The sequence below is a fragment of the Hemibagrus wyckioides genome, linkage group LG01 (assembly GCF_019097595.1).
Source record: "Hemibagrus wyckioides isolate EC202008001 linkage group LG01, SWU_Hwy_1.0, whole genome shotgun sequence".
NCBI classification, from domain to species: domain Eukaryota; kingdom Metazoa; phylum Chordata; class Actinopteri; order Siluriformes; family Bagridae; genus Hemibagrus; species Hemibagrus wyckioides.
The window spans coordinates 8512186-8534147 of NC_080710.1; the positions used below are offsets into that span (position 1 = coordinate 8512186).

The 21962-nt window shown below is 39.1% G+C and overlaps 1 protein-coding gene across 3 annotated transcripts in view; it reads right to left on the reverse strand.

The window, feature by feature from the left end:
- Positions 1–1204: 1204 nt before the first annotated feature.
- kcnn3 (potassium intermediate/small conductance calcium-activated channel, subfamily N, member 3) overlaps positions 1205–21962 on the reverse strand; it is an 82155-nt gene continuing 61397 nt past the window's right edge. Inside the window, exons 7-10 of one of the 3 annotated variants that reach the window (XM_058396119.1) lie at positions 20443–20553; positions 9242–9369; positions 5309–5378; positions 1205–2978 (exon numbers count right to left, since the gene is read on the reverse strand). In XM_058396119.1, coding sequence (XP_058252102.1) covers positions 2685–2978; positions 5309–5378; positions 9242–9369; positions 20443–20553 — 603 coding nt within the window. In that variant the 3' untranslated portion in view covers positions 1205–2684. Of the gene's footprint in view, positions 2984–5308; positions 5379–9241; positions 9370–20442; positions 20554–21962 lie in introns of all 3 variants that reach the window. The other 2 variants (XM_058396118.1, XM_058396120.1) reach the window with 2 other exon arrangements.

The window sequence follows — 21962 nt, forward strand, 5'->3', positions numbered from 1 at the left end:
TAATGTTTTCATTTAACAATACAATATTTATCTTGTAAAATCATCCAGGAAGTGACAAAGAACAGCATCTAAGGAACTGAAGTCCTCTCTTGCCCTAGCTAAGGGCAATGTTCATGACTCAACCATTTAAAAAAAAAAAACACTGGGCAAGCTTGGGTTCCAAGGCAAAACAGCATGGCAGAAACCAGTGCTAACCAAGACGAACAGAAATGCTCGTCTCAAGACGTAACGAAGGCAACTGGATCAGTTTGTTATTGACAGATGAATCTAATGTGGAGGTTTTTGGCTCACATGGGTGAAAACATAACAGTGCTTTTCAAAATACGAACTTCATACCAACTGTGAAGTGTGGTGGTGGTAGTGTCATGGTTTAGGGATAAACTTTTAGTCAAACTACAGACCCTGTTGTGGAAAAGCACAGTCCATGACCAGGGAACCTACAAATGTCACTGAGCTAAAGCAGTTCTCCAACATTTCTCCACGGCATTGTGAGACACTAACTAAACACAACAAGAGGAATTTGGTTGCAGTTATTGCTGCTAAGGCTGAGGAGTGGAGGTATTAGCTCCTAGCCACTTTGGGACTTGCACTCGGTCACGGATCTGCCGTTACATCTGTCAGCTTGCGACAGCAGGAATTAGTGTCTATAATGAACTCAGAAACTACACTGACGTAATAGTTCTTCATAAGCCCTTGGTTGCTGTTTGTAGAAATTCATTATTTTAGTTACATTATTTACTGTCCAGTGTCACCCAAATGAGGATGGGTTCCCTTCTGAGCCTGGTTCCTCTCAAGGTTTCTTCCTCATATCACCACAGCTCATTAGGGATCAAATAGGGATAAAATAACAACTTTAATCTCTGTTTCTCTACTTCTGTTAAGCTGCTTTGAGGCAATGTCCATTGTAAAGAGTGCTATACAAATAAATTGAATTAATAAAAAATATATATATTAAAAGGAAGAGGGCAGTCATACAGGATTTTTATACAGGGTGATCAGGTGTTTGTTTTTGTTCCCTCAGGGACATTATCAGGATTCAGTTTAAGAAGTAATGTCATGCAGTTCCTGAAAGCAGTGTGAAAACAACTTCAGCAATCTTGCAGGGTGCAAACACTTTTTCACAGCACTGTAGAAAACATCCAGTCACTCCTACTCACAAGGTCAGAAGAGAAAGAGACTGCACCTTAGCCACTGAGACGTTATATAGATATATACTTTATTAATTCTCTCTGGTAAAATAAAATTACAAAATAATTTCAACCTCAAACCGAACATCCCTTAGCAATAGTTAATATTATTAAAGTCGGTATTAATACAGCGACCATTAACTGTCATGATGAATGAGAAGGATGCCATAGTATATTAGTAGTAAATATTCGCTATAACTGCATTAGTAATCGTTAATGGTAAAAAATAAATAAATAAACAAACAATAAATAATGAAATTAATTAATTAAAAAAAAAAAAAACAGCAATACAAAGCTAGTTTCAGTTAACAGCATCATTTTCAATAATTCCAAGCAGATGTAATTCAGTATTCCGGCCACAGGATGTCACTATGAGACAGTTTTCAGAAAGAATGGTCTCTGTAGAAATGAGGGTCAGCAGGAAAGTCTCTTATTCCCAATACACACCATTACCACAGGTTCAGTTACACTCACAGAAAGACTAATTTCTCAACTCTACAGTTTATTCCCTTGTGAGCAGCTGTTTAGGTTTGTGTGTATGTATGCGTGTGTGTATGTGTGTATTGACTGGCTTCGGTTTCCCCTTGCTGCAAATGGCTGTCTCATTTTTCAGGTGGTTGAAGATTTTATATATTTATTTCCCCATGGTAACGAGGTTTTGAGGACTTTTGTACAACGTATAGCTCTGACCACTTCCTTTGTTCCCGTTGCCTTACAGACAGCACTTTGGTAGCAGATATTCAGAGAAGGTATGTTTGTGTGTTCAAGACAGAGATTAAGAGCAAAAGAGTGTGTTTGTGTGTGTTTTTAATTGCAGACATTCATAATAACAGTGTGAATTAGGCTTTCGTGTGTGTTCCACGAAAATATGGCAGTTCTCATTCCGTGCAGAAGTGAGCGAATTCTCCTTGAAAAAGAAAAACCAAACAAAACAAACGGTCCATCTGGCAGTGTTCAGTGGTGTGGATTTAGTGCATTGTTGTATGTGTTGTGTTGTGTTGTGTGGTGTGTGTGTGCCTTTGACACAGTGTTTGCGCTGGGTCTTAATTCCGTGTCCTGTGAATGGATCGTAAGGTCAGGCCTGGCATGTGTCTCTGTGTTTATGTCTTGCCTTTTGTCTTGGTATCGACTAGAGTTCTTGTTAAAGGGATGCTTATTAATATATGGTTAGCAGTCAGGTAGAAAATGCGTCCTAAGCCATGATGATTAATTTCCTGATGGAGGGAGAGACACTTTTTCCTCCAATTAGTGCAGATTCCATTAAAGTATTTTGCTTCTCATTTAATTACGCTCTCTTATCTCACTCACACTCGCTCCTCACCTCCCTCCTCCTCCTCCTCATCATCATCATTATCATCATCAGCTTCTTATCTCTGTGCAACTTGTTACTTTATTCCCAAACAAACACTCCTCTGAACCTGATTTCTCCCTATCTTTCAGTCTCCACACAGTTTTAAGCCAAATTTTTCTTCTCCAGCTTGGCAGAGCCTCCAGTTCTCAGCAGTTGGACATACTGGTGTTGGGGCTCTCCTCTGAGGCCTGGTTGTTGGCACTGGGCGTGGGTGTGATGAGGGCGGGCACGCTGGGGCTGGGCGTCTTGACATCTCGGTCCTGCAGCAAGCGGATGAGCGCGGCGTGCTGTGCGTTCAGCGTGGCCGATAGGTGAGCAGGCAGAGCGCTGAAACCTGCCGTGAGCTGCTCCACTCGCTGCTCCAGGCTCAGCATCTGGCGCTCCAGATCCTCACTGCGGTCATTCAGCTCAGACATTAGCTCATACATCACGCTCTGCATCTACTCTTCCCCCAGAGAGAGACAAATAGAAAGACATAGGCAAATGGAACGGGAGATGAGATATACGCAAAGAACATAGACATCATAAGAGAGATAAGGAGAAGAAAGATAGACAGAAAAATAAGAAACACAAGATGAGAGGATGGGACAGTCCATGAAAAAAAAAAGGAGAGAGACAGGCAAAAATAAAAACCCAGGAACAGATAGATGGACAAATAGGAATGAATGAAAAGAATAAGGAACAGATAGAGTTGTGAAAAGACGGAAAGGCAGGCCACAGAGAGAGAGAGAGAGAGAGAGAGAGAGAGAGAGAGAATGAGGAGAGAGAAAGAAAACAGACAAGAACAGCCATTAGAGAATGCCAGAGAGATAGACTAGGAGGAGACGGGCGAACAGAGAGAGAGGCAGAAAATGAGAAGGAGACCGAGAGATAAAGACACAGAGTAAGAGATAGTTAGAGACAGGAAGAGAAAGTGAGAAAGAGAGGAAGAAAGATGGTGGGAGCACAGAAGCAAAGAAGAGAATAAGTGATAGTGAACATAGAGAGGGGGAAACTTATGGAAGTCACAAAAATTGTTAAAAATTCAGACACGGAATGTGATAGAAAGCAAATGAGGAAGAGGATTGATGAGGATTACTAAACCGGAGTACAATTATAACAAGATATTGTTATTAATCGCTTATTTGTGCACACAATCACTCTCAGCCCTGACAAATTCATTGTTGAGGTATTGATGGATATTAAATAGAGACCTCTCATCTAATATCATGACCAGCTGCAAATGTAAATTCAAACCTACATCTGCTCACACTTGCATTAAGTATTTAAAATGTTTATTGATGGACTGCTCTTAAAACACTCAGATTTTCCATTCCATTCTCAGATCAGGAAAACGCATTAAAAAGCTTGTATGTGCTAATCACTCACATGCTACAGGCGAATAAAGTGCCACAGACTCTCCATTTCCCCTCGCTACATGGAAAGAACAACTACATCACCTACAGCACAAACAGAATCAAGTAATGAAATTACATCCTTTATTTTATTTCATATACAGATGAACACTCACCGTACAGTTTAAGAGGAACAACTGAGCATTTATGTAGTTCAATTCTTCAATCATGTGGCAGCAGCAGCACAAGGCTGAAATGCATGCAGATGCAGGTCAAGAGCTTCAGGTAATGTTTACATCAAACATCAGTACAGGGAAAAATTTTGATCTCTTTCATTGTGGCTGCTTCGAGTATTTCAGAAACGGTTGATCTCCTGGGATTTTCACACACAACTGTTTAAACAGCATGGTGTGTGTGTGTGGGGGGGGCATGAGATACAGGTTTGTGACTGGAAATGCCTTGTTGATGAGAGAACTCACAGGAAAATAGCTAGAGTGGTTTGAGCTGCCAGGAATTACACAGTAAATCATACATAGTCACTCTTTACAACTGTGGTGAGCAGAAAAGCATCTCAAAATGCACAAAACAGATATAGTCCATCCCAGTGAAGAGTGCTTATTTGAGTTTAGACTCAATTTGAGTTAGACTCAAACCAGTCCTGTCATTCTCCTCTGATTTGTATCTACATGATTTTATACATTGTGCTGCTGCTACATGATTGACTGATTTGGATACCTGCATTAGTGCACAGGTGTTTCTAATAAAGTGGACAGTAAGAATGTATATGCGTATATGGATCATTGGAACAAATTTGCTGTCTTGAAAAAGTAATATCTTGGTTCTTCTCCTGAAATTGACAGCTACATCCTAACAAAGCATTGGAACAGCCCTTAAGATGGCGATGATGGGATTCCCCGAGGGGAAGTCGACAAAGGCAATTTAGATCACTCTAACCACTTTTTTTCCATCTCAGACACATGCATACATACATTCTAACATTCATATTGTCTTTGGCTTTCTTGCATGAACCTCACACACACACATTCTGAACTTGCTGTATTTAAACGGATCACTTTCTCTCTCTGTGCGTCTCTCCACACACTCCCACTGACATCCCTGCTTTAACACTGGTTCTGGTTGCTAGGAGACGCGAAGCCACAGAAACAAGCAGGTCAACATGGAAACAGAATTACTGAGATATATTTGGGCAGACAGAGCTGTGTGTGTGTGTTTGTGTGTGTCACACCTTGGAGGTAATAACAGCAGGTAATGATAGCCTATGATAAGACTAAAAATCATGGTGGTGTGAGTGTATGTGTGTGTGCTGAAGTTGGACACAATCAGAGCATTTGGGTGAACATCCCAGCAGGTGTGGATTTGTAGAAATGTTGGTGTGTAGGTGGTGAATGTGGTTATGTGGTTAGCTGTGCTCTCACCTTTGAGAGGTCCACTAGTGTATTGGCCTGGTCACTTAGTTTTCTTTGCTCCATTTTTACACTTCGCAGTCTGAAAACACACACACACACACAAACAACACAATGCATTATCACATTATAGCAATAATTCATGTCAGTTTCCTGGCCAATCATCATCTACTTGCTCTTAGCTTGTTTTCAGTTTAAAGTATAACATAGAAGTGAGTGAGACCACAGGGCTTTCTTCAAACCTTTAAAACAAAAGCTGCTTTACGAAGGTGTGCTCACTACTGCTGTAGACCACTATGTGTATAGAAATCTGTAATCTGTTTAGTGCACAAAATACCCAGAATATCCCGAAGTGGAAGTGGGTGTGGTCAAACCCAAGGATACCTTACTACTATGCCCTTGGAAAAAAAATGAGGCTACTGGAAAAAAAAAATCACAAATGATAACAATATAGCTTTCCATGTAATATGATCGAGTAACGAAGCTAAGGTTAAAACAAATAATGCACTTCATAATTCTGTTATTTAGGATGCTGATTACATGAATAAAATAAAGGTTTATCAGATTTACTTCAGTGTTTGAGGGTCTTTACATTCCAGAAAGATCAGAAAAGCTAGCTGGATATGATATTACACTATGTTGTACTATGTCTGCTATAATCAGAATCAGCTTTATTGCCAAGTACTGTGGGTTTTACATGAACAAGGAGTTGTGTATTGGCGCACAACAATAAAAACATAAAAATATAAAGAAAAATCTAGTAATTTTAAGCAAGGTTAACTGTGTAGAAAAAAAGATAACATAGATAATAGTGCAGTATTATAATGGATAAAAAGTGAACCAGTGCAAACCATTAAAATTACCAATGCTACAGTCAGTGCAGATGGAAACATCAATTGTACATAAGTGACATTAGTGCAAAGCTCGCAGTTTGAGAGGTGAGATAAAGGTGCAGGTGCAGTATAGCTGCCTGAGTTGTGTGCATTAATGTGACACATATAAACACAACAAAAGGGGGTTTGTGCATTTGTGTGTTAATGTCTAAGTAGGCTGATAAGAGACCATGGTGAGACCTTCATGTTGTTGATGAGGGCAGTTGCTCATGGAAAGAAAATAGATATACTATCTACTATAAAGCTGAAACACAAAGTTTAGTGCTGCTGCACATCCAAATGGATGGATCCTGTAAGGCAGAAATGTATTCATATTTGAGATGATTTTCTTTTAATACTGATGACAAATCATGCCCAATACATACAAGTACACAAGTATTTTGTTTATACAGAAATATGATAGAAATATGGTATTATTTTGGAGCGCAGAAAGAAACTGTTTAACTGCTTGAACTTCTATAACCTACACTCGCATGGTTACCAGGTTGCAGATAATCACAGAAATGCACACATTGTTAACTGAGAAAAAGAAGAACAGCTGAAATATATTGTGTGGTTTCGCAGCTGTGATGGGAATTTGTGGTGGGAAGTAGTGGTGGGAAACCTGGAAACCCTCCGTTCTAGCTTCTGCACGAACCCAACAACAAAGTAAAAGCTTTGAGCTTTCTTTATTAAAAAAATAATAATAATAATAAAAATCCCAGACTCTCCCTCCTACTGTCCCCATCTGTATTAGTATTCACTGGGGACACGTTATCTGAATGAGGTATTCGTTTTCAGTTCTATCTCTACTGTTTACATTCAAATCACATCCCCACCAAGAGGAGCAAGGCCTTAAGGATATGAATCTGGCAGCTCAGAGAAAAGCAAGTCACACAAGCCTAACTCACGAAGATGAGAGTGACCTGGCAAGCAATGAAAGATTTCCCTCAGATGAGCTGTCTATCAGTGATGTGATAGCCCACGCTGTGCGAGTATAGCTTCATATATTGGAAGTGTTCGTATACGACTATAAAATAGGAATGGCTTTCCCAATAACCCACTGTCAAATAGGCTAAAGCACATCAGAATAGTGTCATTTAAACATTAAAACAGCAATAAGTCGGCCGCTATATGCTACATTCACACCCAGTGTGAATTTAATGCCTAAGTCTCCAGTTACTGTACTATAAAGTCTCCTTGAGTTGTTCCTACTACTGGTTGCCATGGTAATAAGGTTTATCAGCGGTCATAGCTCACGTGGTTAGGTACTGGGTTGTTGATCGGGGTTCAAGCCCCAGCACTGCCAATCTGCCACTGTTGAGCCTTTGAGATAGCTCCAGGGACGCTGCATCATGGCTGACCCTGCGCTCTGACCTTAACCCTCCATAGATGGGATATGCGTACAAAGAATTTCACTGTGTAATAATGTGGGAAACAATGGCAACTTAACTTATCAGTAAGTGGCACAATTTACAATCCACGGTTTTCTTGCCGCTAAAATGAATCTGGAGAGACATTTGGCATTTGTATATAAAATTCACTAGGGTTTATATGCATCATATCATATGAGAGAGAGGAGAAGCAGTATAAGCTTTTTGCCATGGATCACATGCGCTGCGCCAAGTCACTCCATAAAGTTAAACTTTGCTAATTTAAATTGTCAAATTGCTCATGTCACCAAGCTCTCGTTGTAAATGAATGATCTACGGTCGCTGTATGTGTAGACGTATTACATTACGAGGGTCAGTGGGCCAGAAAGTGAAGGTGTGTTGGTCATCAGTTAAGGATGAAAGCTGTAGATAACAACTGGGGTTAATATTTGAAATAATATGAAGTCAGCAACTGGAGACTAACCTATTTCCTGGAGATATACAGTACCTTTTGTCCCATCACCCATCATCTGAGGGTGGTTACTGGAACAGCATAGTTAAGTTTGTGAAGGTTGTCTGAAGGCTTAGTGAATACATGATTATAATTGTAGACTTCAGCAAAAGAACTGACTTTTTCTGCACTTGAAAGTTCAATTCATTACCTCACTTTGAAAGCTAGTTGATTAAAAATCTTGCGCATTATCAAACTGCAATTACGCAGATTACTAAAATTGGTTTGAATTTGATTCGTAATCTACAGTCTTGATTTTCTGTGCCACTTGCAAGAGCTACACGCTACATTTCATGTACTCAAGCCACTCGTGTGACTGGGGAGATATTCCCTTCCTTCCACAGTCATGAGGGACACAGACGAAGGCGTGATATGATTATAATTTGGTCTCAGTATGTTCATGTGTAGGAAGCAGTGAAATATTGATTAAACTGAAACTGCATATATTATACTTACGGGGAAGCGGTAGGACTATTGACCAGAGGTTATGAGTTTGAATCCCCGGACCACCAAGCTGCCACTGCTGGGCCCTTGAGTAAGGACACTAACACTCAATTGCATAAATGAGATAAATGTAAATCGCTCTGGATAAGGGTGCTAAGTTCACATGATCTCTCAGACCCACATTTCTGATCAGTTTGACCTTCAGTGACCAAATTAATTACTGCCAATAATTAAGTTTATAAAACTACTCCTGTATAGACAACTGGAATGCAGTCAGAGTACATCATACCTAATGGGACACATCTGATCCAGATGATGAGTATGTAGAAATGTTGGGTTGGAACTGACCTTTTCCAGGTTTCTAGTATCTCCAGGAACAGGGTTCAATCCTACTGTTTGGCCAGACAGACTAACTGCTGCTAAAGCACTCCAAACGAAATTATTAGTGAAGCCAAAATGCACCTCACATGCTCTTTGGATATCCTGAAAGCCAGTTGGCTACAACTAAAGCTCCTGGTAGTGAGCCAGTGTGAAAATGCCAAGCAATACTGGAAGCTATAGACTAAAACTAGTCTGTGGAAATCATCTGACTTGCTTGGCCTAATTTGAAATGATATGATGTGCTTGCTATTGTTCATAACGTGTGAATATCAGATTTGAATCAATACCAAGTGTGATGCTTGGAAATCTATTCTGAGAATAAAGGAGGTTGGACTGAGTGTGTATGCATTTTGTTTTGGCTCACTGGTGGATGGCTTGCAGGAATTTCCTCTGGTGCTTGCGCACACGCGAGTGGTCGATCTTCTTCATCAGCTTGGTGTGTTTATAGATCAGCCATGTTTCTCGAAGCACGTTGGCTGCTGCATTCTTTATCTGTAAGGACACAATGCCATAACAACCACTTTAGCAACAGCTCGCACCCAACGTTTAGATCTCAAGAGAGAAGACACACACACACTCTAACAGAAGGGTTGATTCTAGAAACAATCTCTTTTTAGATCTGCTTTTCACCCATCATGTAAAAATCAGCTGAACATGATCAGGACAGAAAATTAGAGAGAGACGTAACATCCATTCTGACAGTTTCATGCATCATAAATGAAGTAGAGTGAAACCTCAGCATACGAATTTAATTCGTTGTGGAGGAGAGTTCTTAAGTTGAAAGTTTGTATTGAGAAACGAATTTTCCCATAGGAAATAATGTAAATGCAGATAATCCGTTCCAGCAACCCAGAAATATTACCATTCTTACCAATACAAAGCATATGTAAGCTGTATAGCTGCTTACAAAGAACCGACTCAAGCCCAAGTCCTCACAGGAAGTCATGCCACCAAGATCAGGCTAAAAAAGAACAGATCACCCATGGCACCAATCTGTCAACAAAAAAATGCCTGAAAAATCACATAGAATTTGAACGCACACCGAAGGCAGTGTTGGTATCGTGGGTTGACTCTTTCGATACAGCTTTCACTGACTGAAAAAAATGAAACTCATAAACTCGCTTCACTTGACTTTCCACTGATGCTTTTGAACGGGTCCTAGACATAACCGAAAATGCTTTGGATGCCGATGCAAATTTCTTGCAAAATTTCATTACTTAAGGCGAAAATCGGTAAGGGAGGGCATTCATATGCCGAGGTTTCACAGTATAATGAAAATCAGAATTTTTTAAGGATCCATAAGGTTAAATCCGAGTCTTGCTTCTGTACATTAGTTTAGTGCCACTGACAAATCTCACTGCCACCGATTAATTAACTAAAGGGAAAATAGTTGCATAAAAATGATTGAGGAGACTTTGAAAGGGCGGTGCAGGGAAGACAGAAGCTTCTCATATTTAATAACATCCTGATTTGGCAGGGTTCATCTGCCCACTGGTTGGCAAGCTTCAGATTTAACATGACAGTGCTTTGATTAAATAGCAGAGGTCAGTGTTTTTAATAATACAAGTGTTGGCGTTGAGCCCCTAACTCACAGGTTTAATCTGAAAGAGAGAGAAACACATTTGGGAGTCATCAGGTTCGTAATAATACTCCGGAGAGGTGTTGATCTTGTGCAGACTAATAAACAGCGAGCTAGACTCATGAATTAAGGGCGCAAGTGAAGGTAGAATCTCAAATCTAATTGGTCAGAATTGAATTATTTTTGTATGACAGCACGACTTGAACAGAAGTTCAGGCTGTAATATGAACAATAGAGGTTTTTAAACATGTGCCAGTTCTAATATGTTATTGTTTCTATAGCAACAGCTCATAAAAAGAGACTAGTAATAATCCAAGACTAATAATAAAAGATTATTAAAAAAAAAAAAAAAAAAAAACCTTGATCAGTGATGTGTTGAAGTTTTCTGTTAAGAGACATTTATGTAAGGAGTCTTAGGTGTATGTAACAGTTCTTTGGAAAGTTTCTCAGCAGGGAAAAGTCTTTCTGCTTTCAGGTTTAAGTAAAATGACAAACGGCATGTATTTTCTCAATTCAAAAGAGAAAAAAGGAGATGCAGCTTAAGTGAATGACTGTTTAATGTTATTATAAAGTAAGCGATAACAGGAACTAACATGCCTAGCGGACGTTCCGCAACATTAAGCTCATTAAAAGTGTGACATGTCATTCATTAATATGTTATGTAAGCGGAATAACACACTTTATGAAAATATTACAACTGTAGAGCAATCAGAGCCGTGCTGATATTCAGCACTGCCTCACTCATGCTCATCGATACTGCTTAAATATAGTAACATGCATTTGGATGTCACTGTTTTCAGTGGAATATCAGGCCAAAAACTAAACTAAACCACAGACAGCACAGTCTGTCATCTGTTATACCTTACATAATGACTTTTTTGTATATTCTGGTGAAGACAGTGAGAATCAGAATCAGCAAAATTACAGAAAAAGAAGAAATGGTGTTTCCTTCCTCTCATGATTAACATACAGCAGATTATGAATCAGATAGCAAAGATGGCTTACTTCTGCTAGTAGCAACACACACACACTTATGAATTACTTGCGGCCTAAGCACATCCTTGCTGGTATTCAGAACAACAGCATTCTATAAATAAGGAATTAATATCATGTAACTGACCTTTCAGACAGGCCAAATATTTTATTTATTATTTTTGAAAATGAAAATAGCTCCTGAAGAAGCCAAAGTAGATTGATTTGGATGTATATTTGGGGTCATTTCAACTTCCTGGCAGAGACATTTTGGAACAAAACATCCTACTATTCTAATAAGACTCTGGACTTTCTGTTTTCCATAGATTTTAGGCAGAAATAAATTTACAGCATTTAACATCTGGTTGCAAAGTGAAAGAAATTTTCATTTAAAGCTTTAATATAATTTTCTTCTGAACCACTTGTCTAAAAGCAGCTGCTATTTATTGATTTCATTTGTGTTAAATTTAATACGTTATAAATAAAATTATGCAGGCTTAATAATAAATATGACCAAAAAAAGTCTAGCTTTATCCATAACTACAGACTCTGAAGTCACTCCCACGTCTTATTTTCTTTTTAATTTAGGAAAGTAACCTTCAGAAATGAGTAAAATCCATCATGTTTACATTTCACACTAAATAGCGAGCCCTCAGTTACTCCTCAACTGTCATCTCCAAGTTATCTCAGATGGGATAATTTTAACATGACTGAATATTATCTTAAGCTTTTAGGCTACAGAAATTGAATGAATTGTTAATAATCATTTTTCATATTCATCTGCTGTACCCACATTGCCTGGCTGTCAGTCAGGTCTCAATCATAATGACATGTCATGAAGTCAACAGTCCATCAAACATATTTTCTTTATGCCATATGTAGAAAGACGGTAATGCTCCTGTCAGTGCTGAATAAGACATATAATTTGAATAAAGTCATGTTTTTCACTCTGCTGCTATTTATAAAGAATGCAAAACAAATCAGTTGTTTTATCACAAAGCTCCACTGAGGAAAAGGAAAAAAAAAACAGTCCCAGTGGGGGTTCCTCCATTCTTCGAAGAGAGTAAGACTAACCGATTAAGATTGTGAATGGAAAACATATCATTTGCGCAGCATTAGGCATGAGAGATATGACGATTTTAGATCATGAATGATTAAAATGTCTCCATGTTTTCACAGCGAGATCAGGAACACTGTGATACTAAACACATCTTGTCAGTTGTGCTGTTAAAACTCTTTACTTTTTTTAGTATTTTAGTAGACAGGAAGAATGCAAGACTTCAGCTTGCATTCTTCCTGACTACTAAAATACACTACTAAACCTTTAATAGGCAGCTTTTTTCCTTTTCTTTCTTTCTTTCCTATCCTTTCGTCTGGCAAGATAGCAGTATAACATGGCTGACAACATAATGGAGTTGCTACTTCAAAAAAAAAAAAAAATGAACTGCTGGATTTTACACAACAGACACAACACAAACAATGACTGTCTGAGAAATATGCAAAGCTGATCGAGGAAACACAACAAATTTGTTTACCATCAAGAAAGCCCTAAAGAGTACTGAAAGCCAGATAACTCAGGAAAGGTGGAACATGAGTCTAATAGCATTGCAGCCAGAAACAGCTTTATTTTAAACAGCCTTATGAGAAAAGTGCTGGAAAGATTTCACTGACGGTGTGGGATTTGATCTGGCAAAGGATTTAATACCAATCAAAATGGTATTAAGTAGTCACAGATGCACCAATCAGCCATAACATCAAAATACCTATATAATATAGTGTAGGTCGTCTATGGGCCACCACAAGACCTCTGGTGTGCTGTGGTATCTGACACCATGACGTTAGCATCAGATCCTTTAAGTCCTGTAAGTTGTGAGGTGGAACCTCCATGAATCAATTTGTTTGTCCAGCACATCCTACAGATGCTCAAAGTTCATGATGAAGTCAACACACTGAACTGACTTGTGCCTGCTTCCCATAGTGTATCCTGGTGTCATATATTTCCCAAATATGCCACACACATACACTCAGCCATCCACATGATGCATCAGACCAGCCAGCCTTCTGCCATTTCTTCAAGGTCCAGTTTTGATGCTCACATGCCCACTGGAGACTCTTTCAGCGGAGTTCAGGAGTCAGTATGATCACTCTGCAGCTAGACAGCCCCATACACAGTAAGCTGTGGGATGTTGTAGCCTCTTGATTAAAGTGTCAGAAGATTGTGAGTTTGAATCCCAGGTCCACCAAGCTGCCATTGCAGGGCCCTTAAACCTCAATTGCATAAAATATGATAAAATGTAAGTTGCTCTGGACAAATGACAGAAATATAAATGTGATGCATAAATGTGAACTTTTTCAGCAATTTGTGCTACAGTAGCTCTTCTGTGGGATCGGACCAGACAGGCTAGCCTTCACTCCCCACTCACATCACTGATCCTTAGACTACTTCCTTGCACACCATCACTATCTGCTCCTTGTCACTCACTCGGATCCTTACACTTGCCCATTTCTCCTGCTTTGAACACATCAGCTTTGAGAGCTGACTGTTACTTGCTGTCTAATATCTCCTACCCCTTGACAGGTGCCACTGTAACAAGATAATCAATGTTATTCACTTCACTTGTCAGTGGTTTTAGTGTCATGGGTGATAAGTGTATTTTTCTGACATCGTCATTCCTCACAGAATGCTGAGAGAAGTGCAATAAAAACCAGAACAGAATGCAGAAGAGCCATAGTTTGTCTCAAAATGTAAGGCTAATGTGTACAAAATCTATACATAAATATATGAATATTAAACACATTTACTGCACGTTTAAATACTGAAGACTGTTAGTAGACTATATTAGTAGAGCAGATTTCATTTTTAGTTTACATTTTTTAATATTTTTAAATGCTCGTACAGCTAGATTTCCATCAGTGGGGTAATTAGATAAGTTGCTTTTTTCCTTAAAACTTAAAGACTAACATGTAAAATAATCGTGATAAGATCGTGGGTCAAGAACTGGCCTGAAAAAAATGGGGATATATAATTTTACCAGATCGCCCGTCTGATCTATACATAGCACTGTATTCACAGTAAAGTGCTCACAACCAGAGTTCCTGGGATTTGCTCTGGTTCCACCATGTCCCTGACCAGGATAAAGTGATAACTGAAAACAAGTATTAAAAATATTTCACCAGTTTGCTTTATTCTTATAAACATTGCATTTAAAATTGTAGGGTAAAACTCTGAATCAATGCATGCACTATATTCATAAAAGTAAACAGATTTAAAATGAATTAAAATGTTATTTTTGGATCCCTGGAACAGATAGATTGCCCTCCTGTGCACAGCATGTGGTCTTTATAGGTGATATGTCGCAGAGGCGCTGTAATTAAAATCATTTTATTCTTTGTACAGAAGTACAGTACAAATATGGCTTGATTTTGGAACTCAGTAAGGTAATGTTTAGATCAGACTATTCAAGCAAACTACTGATGAAAAAACAAATAGTGCTGATTTATTTAATGATGTCTATTCCTTGATTTCTTGTTGCCAGGATCTGCAGTGTCTGCTGATTGCCATAGATTCTGCAGATCAGAAACACACACCACTTGTTTCACATAAAAAGGCTGAGAAAATACTGAAACCTTTGTCTATTTCTTCATGAGTCCTGTGTATTTGAATATTTTGCACCAACCTGGCAACCCTTCCAAAGAGCTTCTGCTGGAACTTTTCTTTAAAACTGCACTTCTGTGTAAAAACCTAGTGCTTGCTCACCGTTTCTTGTTTTGTCCTGCTGGATGTAAAACACACACCTAGCTTGTATTATGTTAAAGCTGGAACTGGCACCAAACACCAATTCCCAGAATGCACTGCAGCTACAAACATGGCCTCCATGGACTACTACCATGTTACAATTTATACTATGCACTAAAAGTATGTTCTCTTATTTCTTTTTGTATTTATTATTTGTTTTTGCTTTTTTTATTTGTTTTTGTATTTGATATTTGTTTTTGTTTCTGTTATTTTGTGTTTTTATTGTATTTAATATTTGTTTTTGTTATTTTGTTTTTGTATTTGCTATTTGTTTTTGTATTTGTTATTTGTTTTTGCTATTTGTTTTCTGATTCGTTATTTTGTTTTGCACATCTAAGCCATCATAATTTATACTGTATAATTTAATTTACCATTCCTGTGATTTATTCTTCCACATCTCATTTACCTCTAAAATGCATCTAAAATGCAACGAAGCAAAATTCCTCCCTCACGCAAGGAGTTGTGAGCAATATTAGCTGAAAAAATCTGTCACGGATCCACATTTCCCTAAAAACTCTCAGAAGTAGTAGACCATCTGGGTACCTTTAGGATACTCGTTTCAATATACTACGATTTAGGACATACTAATTCCAATCTTGGGTGTACGGATAGTAAGCGAATTGGGACGCAGGGTATCACTCACCCTCACTCACATGCTCTCAGACACCTGACTTCTATTCCTGCACCTCATCCCATTCACACCAGCAGCTATCTGAACAGACTGTGGACAGTCAGCAAGTTGCAGAGTAATGCAAAAGAAGTGTGTTCTGGTCAGACTTAACAAGCGTATCTCGCTATTCTAGTTTTGTTAGCTTGTTTCATGAATTCTTCATTTTGCCTATTCTGTGTGGTTTGCTGACTTTGCTTCACATTTTGGATTGTTTGCCTCACATCATAAGACGCAACAAATGCAACCGTCTCAACCACCTGACAGTCTGACGCTAGAAAAAAAAATCCACACTTATGGTTTGGTTCTGTATTCATACATTACCTGTTCTGTTCCGATTCAGTTACACACTTTATGATACCTATATGCTGTATATAATACCTGTGTGTGTGCGCATGTGTGTGTGTATGTTAGAGGTAGCATATTGTATACAGTGATAAACACTGCCTGGCTAAAATCACACACGCTAATATATCACTGGTCCACCATTTGCTTTGATTGTTGCATGTATTGACCATGGCATTGTTTTAAAAAGCTTACGCAATATCACAACATTTATATCACAACATTTATTTCCATCCAGAGTTGCATTAACTCCTGACAAAGATCTTGTGTTGATGATGGGAGGGTCGGACCACGGTGTAAAGAAAACCAAAAGATTCTCAACAAGGTTCTGATCTGGACTCTGTGGTGGCGGTTTCCATGAGTGAAAAAACCGTCTCATGCTTCCTGAACCACTCTTTCACAAGGAGTCCTGGTGTTGTCCTCTTCCATTGACGGTAAAACCTGGTCATTCAGTTTATTCAGGTAGTCAGCTGACCTCATTTTTGGGGCATATAATGTTGCTAAATCTAGAACTGAGCAGCTGAACCCCAGATCACAACACTGCCCCCACAGGCTTGTACAATTGGCACTAGGCATGATGGGGAACATTTTCCACGAGCACATGATATATCTTCTGACAAATTAGAAGCTATTTACTGCATTGGTTAAGGTTAAATAACTTGTTGGCAGCTGAAACATATTAATCCCTGCAGTAATTATCTAATGGATAATCTATCTTACCTATTTGTTTAAATACCTATTTGCTTAATTAAGTCCAGGTGATATCATTTTCTATTTTTTTGGCCAAGTAGCGTATGATGGTAGAGATAGTCGGACCACGAAGTATCACGTTTCAAACAAAAAGTATTTATGTTTCAGACAAAACTTCCGAGCTGTCCAAGTGATTTCGAGCTTGCGCTGAGGGTCCAGAAAAAGAAGATTCGTCCTCCTGGGTTGGACGAGCTTACTTCCACTGGCATATGTTTGTAGAGGAATCCTGACAGCTTGCTCAAGTTACAGGAAGAGCGGTGGGAGAGATGAACGCTACTTAGCTGGAAAACAGACACTTTTGGATTCATTCATTCCTCCAGTCAGAGTTGTGTAGAATTGCAGGAACACTGAGTGCAAGGTGGAAAGAAAAACACTCTGGATGGGATGCCAGCACATTTTAGGACATCACAGACACATTTATTCATACACATAATTATTGTAGAGTAAATGAGAGTAGTTAATACACTGACTGGCGTGTTTTTGGGAATTGGGAGGAAACCAGACAATCCAGAGCAAACCCTCGCTCAAGATCAGGGACTTTGGTGCTACAGAGCAGTATCTCTACCCACAGTGCAACTGTACGACCCCTAATTTAAATCAAGGATTTTATTAAAGCATTTCTTTATGTTTAATTGAAGCTCTGCCTTTTTTACTTGGACTCTGTCTCTGTTGTGTGTCCTGCTAGTCACATGGTCAACAGTCACACTGCTGGAAAACACCTGGAACTTACTTTCTGATAAACAGCTTTGTCTGACCTGGGAGCATGTTAGATTAGGGATTAGATTTGTATATTTTTTCTACGAATACACTTTCAAAATGCATGAAAAAAAAAATACAATCCTTAATTGTATTCTCTGATTCATCTTCTCATCGCATGCGTTGAATCAGAATTCAAAATGAAAAACGCAACGCATACATGAGAATTTTCATCAGCGCTTTTTTGTTCAGGAGGGCATGCGTGCGTCACTCACCATCATCGCTTTGATTCTAAATGTACAGTATGTTAATCACAGAGAGACGAGTGGAAGGGAACACCCACCCATCTTTTCTTTTTCTCTCCAGTTCAAGGTAAACACCGTCTCCAGGGCAACTGTGCTGTGATGTAATCATTCCATTTATTCAAAGTTCTGGTCATTTTTTTTCTCTCCCCCTAACAGTAACCGCGTTCGTAACCATAGTAGCGGCAGACTCGATGTAATAATCCACAGAATTGTATGGCAGCAGCATCTACGTGTGAAATAATAATGCTTAAAAAAACATTCCTTTCACATGCTCCCTCCCTGTCTCACTCCCTCTTTTTCTCTCTCAAGGCATTTAAGGCATTTAGCTTTCCTAAATCACAGCTGACACGCTTCCAATCCTTTCCCCCCCCCTTCATTGTTATCTTTATTTGAGTTGTGGCTATTGATCGCTGGCTCGCCTTGCTAGGCCATGATAGAACCTACATATTTGATAGTGTGAGCTATTTTTGAAGCGTGGGACTTTCAACAACATGAAAAATTAAAACGCACCTGAAAGGAGGAAGGGAGGAAAGCAGAGTGAGGGAAGAGAGAAAAGCAGAGAGAGGATAGAGACCGAGAGAGAGGGATGGAGGGGTGTATTGAGAGAGAAGAAGAGAGAGGGCTGTTATGCTAGTGGCTCTTATGCAACGCTGTGATCTAACTGATACATTGGTCTGGATTGTTATCTGAATAACACACTTGCTTTTGGAATTCTCATTATAATGAACATATTGCTAACGTACATTACGGCTTTTGACACTGAACCCTGGGTCACTGTAAATCCTGGAGAAAGAGAATCCAGGGTTATCTTGTTTGACATTTCACACTGCTCATACTTTACCCGGGGTTAACAATTACTTCCCGGCTCTTCATAATGACCGCTTTAAAGATCAGCATTTCTCACGCGATCGGCTCGACACTTGGCTGATCTTTAAGAACTGGATCTAAAATTTTAAATAAGGACAGCTCTGCCATTCAGCACCCGAACACACATAGTAATCTTATACAGCTTTCTAATCTTTTTCTGCCTTTTCTAGTTGACCAGCCGTTCGTTGATATCTAACTTCTGCTAAATTTTCAGTCAGTTCCATAAATACTCGGTTATTTCTGACATCCAGTTTGTCCTGAGCATAACTGTAAAAATAAAACTGTCTCCTCTGACACATTTTCCGTCACTATTTGACATTATTTACTCGTTTTTCCCTCAAATGCTGCAAATAGTGTTTGCACGACACACAGGGTTCCTGTGCCGGTATAAAGCACATGATATGAGGCACAGAAGCGCTTTTCAATTTCCGATCTGAAGCTTCTAGCCATGAAATTCTACCATCATGCCGTTCACATTGTTTGGTTAATATAAAAAAAGCCATGCTAACCCTGCTTCTGAGCAAAGTTTTATTACGCTGGGTAAAAAACGGAGTGCTAACCCTGCTTCTAACTTACAAGCATGAAACGTTTCTCTACCGGGGGTTAAAAAAGAGGTTTAGGGTTAAGCACAGTGTGAAAATCCCTACTGTGTCTTGCTTAGGAGTGGGGAAAGTCTTTGGATATCTGAACATACTGTATATATATGCTACATTTGTAGAATAGAACACACCGATCAGGCATAACATTATGACCACCTGCCTAATATTGGGTTAGTCCCCCTTTTGCTGCCAAAACAGCCCAGACCCGTCGAGGCATGGACTCCACTACATCCCTGAAGGTGTGCTGTGGTATCTGGAACCAAGATGTTAGCAGCAGATCCTTTAAATCCTGGAAATTGTGAGGTTGAGCCTCCCCAGCTCGCAACTTACAGGACTTAAAAGATACTTTTGATAAGTACTGACCACTGCAGATCAGGAACACCCCACAAGAGTTGCAGTTTTGGAGATGCTTTGATCCTCTAGCCAATTTGGCCCTTTGTCAAACTCGCTCAAATCCTTACGCTTGCCCATTTTTCCTGTTTCTAACACATCAACTTTGAGGACAAAATGTTCACTTGCTGCCTAATATATCCCACCCACTAACAGGTGCCATGATGAGGAGATCATCAGTGTTATTCACTTCACCTGTCAGTGCTCATAATGTTATGCCTGATCGGTGTATATCTGTTACCTAGGTGTCTTTCAAAAAAAAAAAAAATCACTACTGATGTTATGTCTTGTTGAGTTTCTGTCACCAAGAAGAAACATTACCTCAGACAGGGGACAGATTGCATAGACATTCAACCCAATATAACAGCTGTGTCTGTTTATAATGTCACATTATCAAGCAGGAAGACCTTGAATCATGTAGAACAGCAATGCTACCTCTTGACCTTCATGATTTTAAAAGAAATTCTCCTTACTGCATTAAACCAGTATACTAATCTACCATCACTGTCCTAGTTCATTTAAACAATTACTTTTACCCTATGAGGTGGACAGCATACGTTATGTGTGTGGGACAGTCGTGTGTGTGTGTGCGTTTGTACCCGTTTTGTGAGCTGGGTGTCCATCATGAAGTTGTGCACATGCTTCTCAGCCTTGGTCAGCTCCAGCTTCCTTGCTACTACAGCAACAACCAGCGCTGTGCAGCCTGCTCCCTGGTAGATAGATAGAGAGAGAGAGAGAGAGAGAGAGAGAAGCGTGAATGAACAAGACAATATATCAGAAGGAAGAGTATAGCCGTTCCGATTTTCCATGACAGGAGTGAGATAAAGAAACAGAAGATAAAAGAAGAAAAATGAAGCAAGAAGTTTTGAGGAATGCTATTTTTTCTTCCCTGATAGTGATGAAGGTCAGACAAATGGCAGAAATGTCCTGAATGGGAAGTATTATTTTAAGATGCTTACATCAGTCTTGCTGTATGCTAGACGTGTCGGATTTATATGAGAAGTAACGTTTACCACATACTCTCTGAAAGAACCGCATCTCTGTATAAATTCCGATTTTAGAAAAATCTAAAATAACAAGGCAACTGGCTAATCTTACAGAAAATGTCACGAACAACACAAACTGTCACTGTCCAATTACTTGCAGGCACGCATATACCAAATAGGACATTTTCACCCTTGAGAAGCGAAACAACAGAGTGACAGAGTGATAAAAGCAACATTAGAGCGGTGTAGAGAACAAACCGAGGCAGAGAAACACTGTGGGGTGGGGTGGGGTGGGGGGGTGTGAGAGAGAACGAAAGGAATCTGGGGAAGAAGGAAGACAAAATACAGTAGAAAGAAAAGCAAATGGGAAAAGAAAAGCATCAGAGGGGGTGGTAATGAGGTTGTCAGCCTGCTAAATGAATTTGGCTTAAAAAGTGGCTAATGAAATGTAAGAGTACACTCTGTATTCACACTGTGCCTGGTGGTTAACGGCTGAGACCGAAACCATTCGGATTTAAAGATTTATTTATTCCTGAAACTGATTGCTGTTCTATTATGAATCAAAAGAAATGTAAAATAAGTAAACAGTACAAAGATATAAAATGCTTTTTCATCTGTTTCAGTGCCGTGTATAGATTTTTGGTCTTCTAATAAAAATAAAAATGACCAGGTTTCCCATAGCATTTCTTCAATCTTATTTCTTAAAAGCTGTTGCAATCTCCTGTATAAATGTGTTTGGGTCGGGTTAAAGCTTTCATGCATAAACAAACTGTGCTTTAGCTTTGGCTCTTGGACACACTCTTGGAATTCATTAAAAACTAAACAGGATTAATGTTTCTATCTTTGATTAGAAGTGTGCCAGCTCTCTAACCAGCTGCACTACATCATGATAATTCACCATGCCGTGTAAAAGCATTTGCTCAAACTGTGCACCGTTTGCTCCTAGGAAAATATATATACATATATTTCTTTTACTGTAATCAGAAGAGCATCTGTTCTTCTAGACCTTTGGGGTATTTTCCATTTTATTTTAGCTTTGTTTTACTGTAATTTATTTTCAAAGCTTTAATCGCTACAGAATCACTTCATCACTTCTGTTTCTTATTTATTAATGTGCTTTATACCACGGTGCT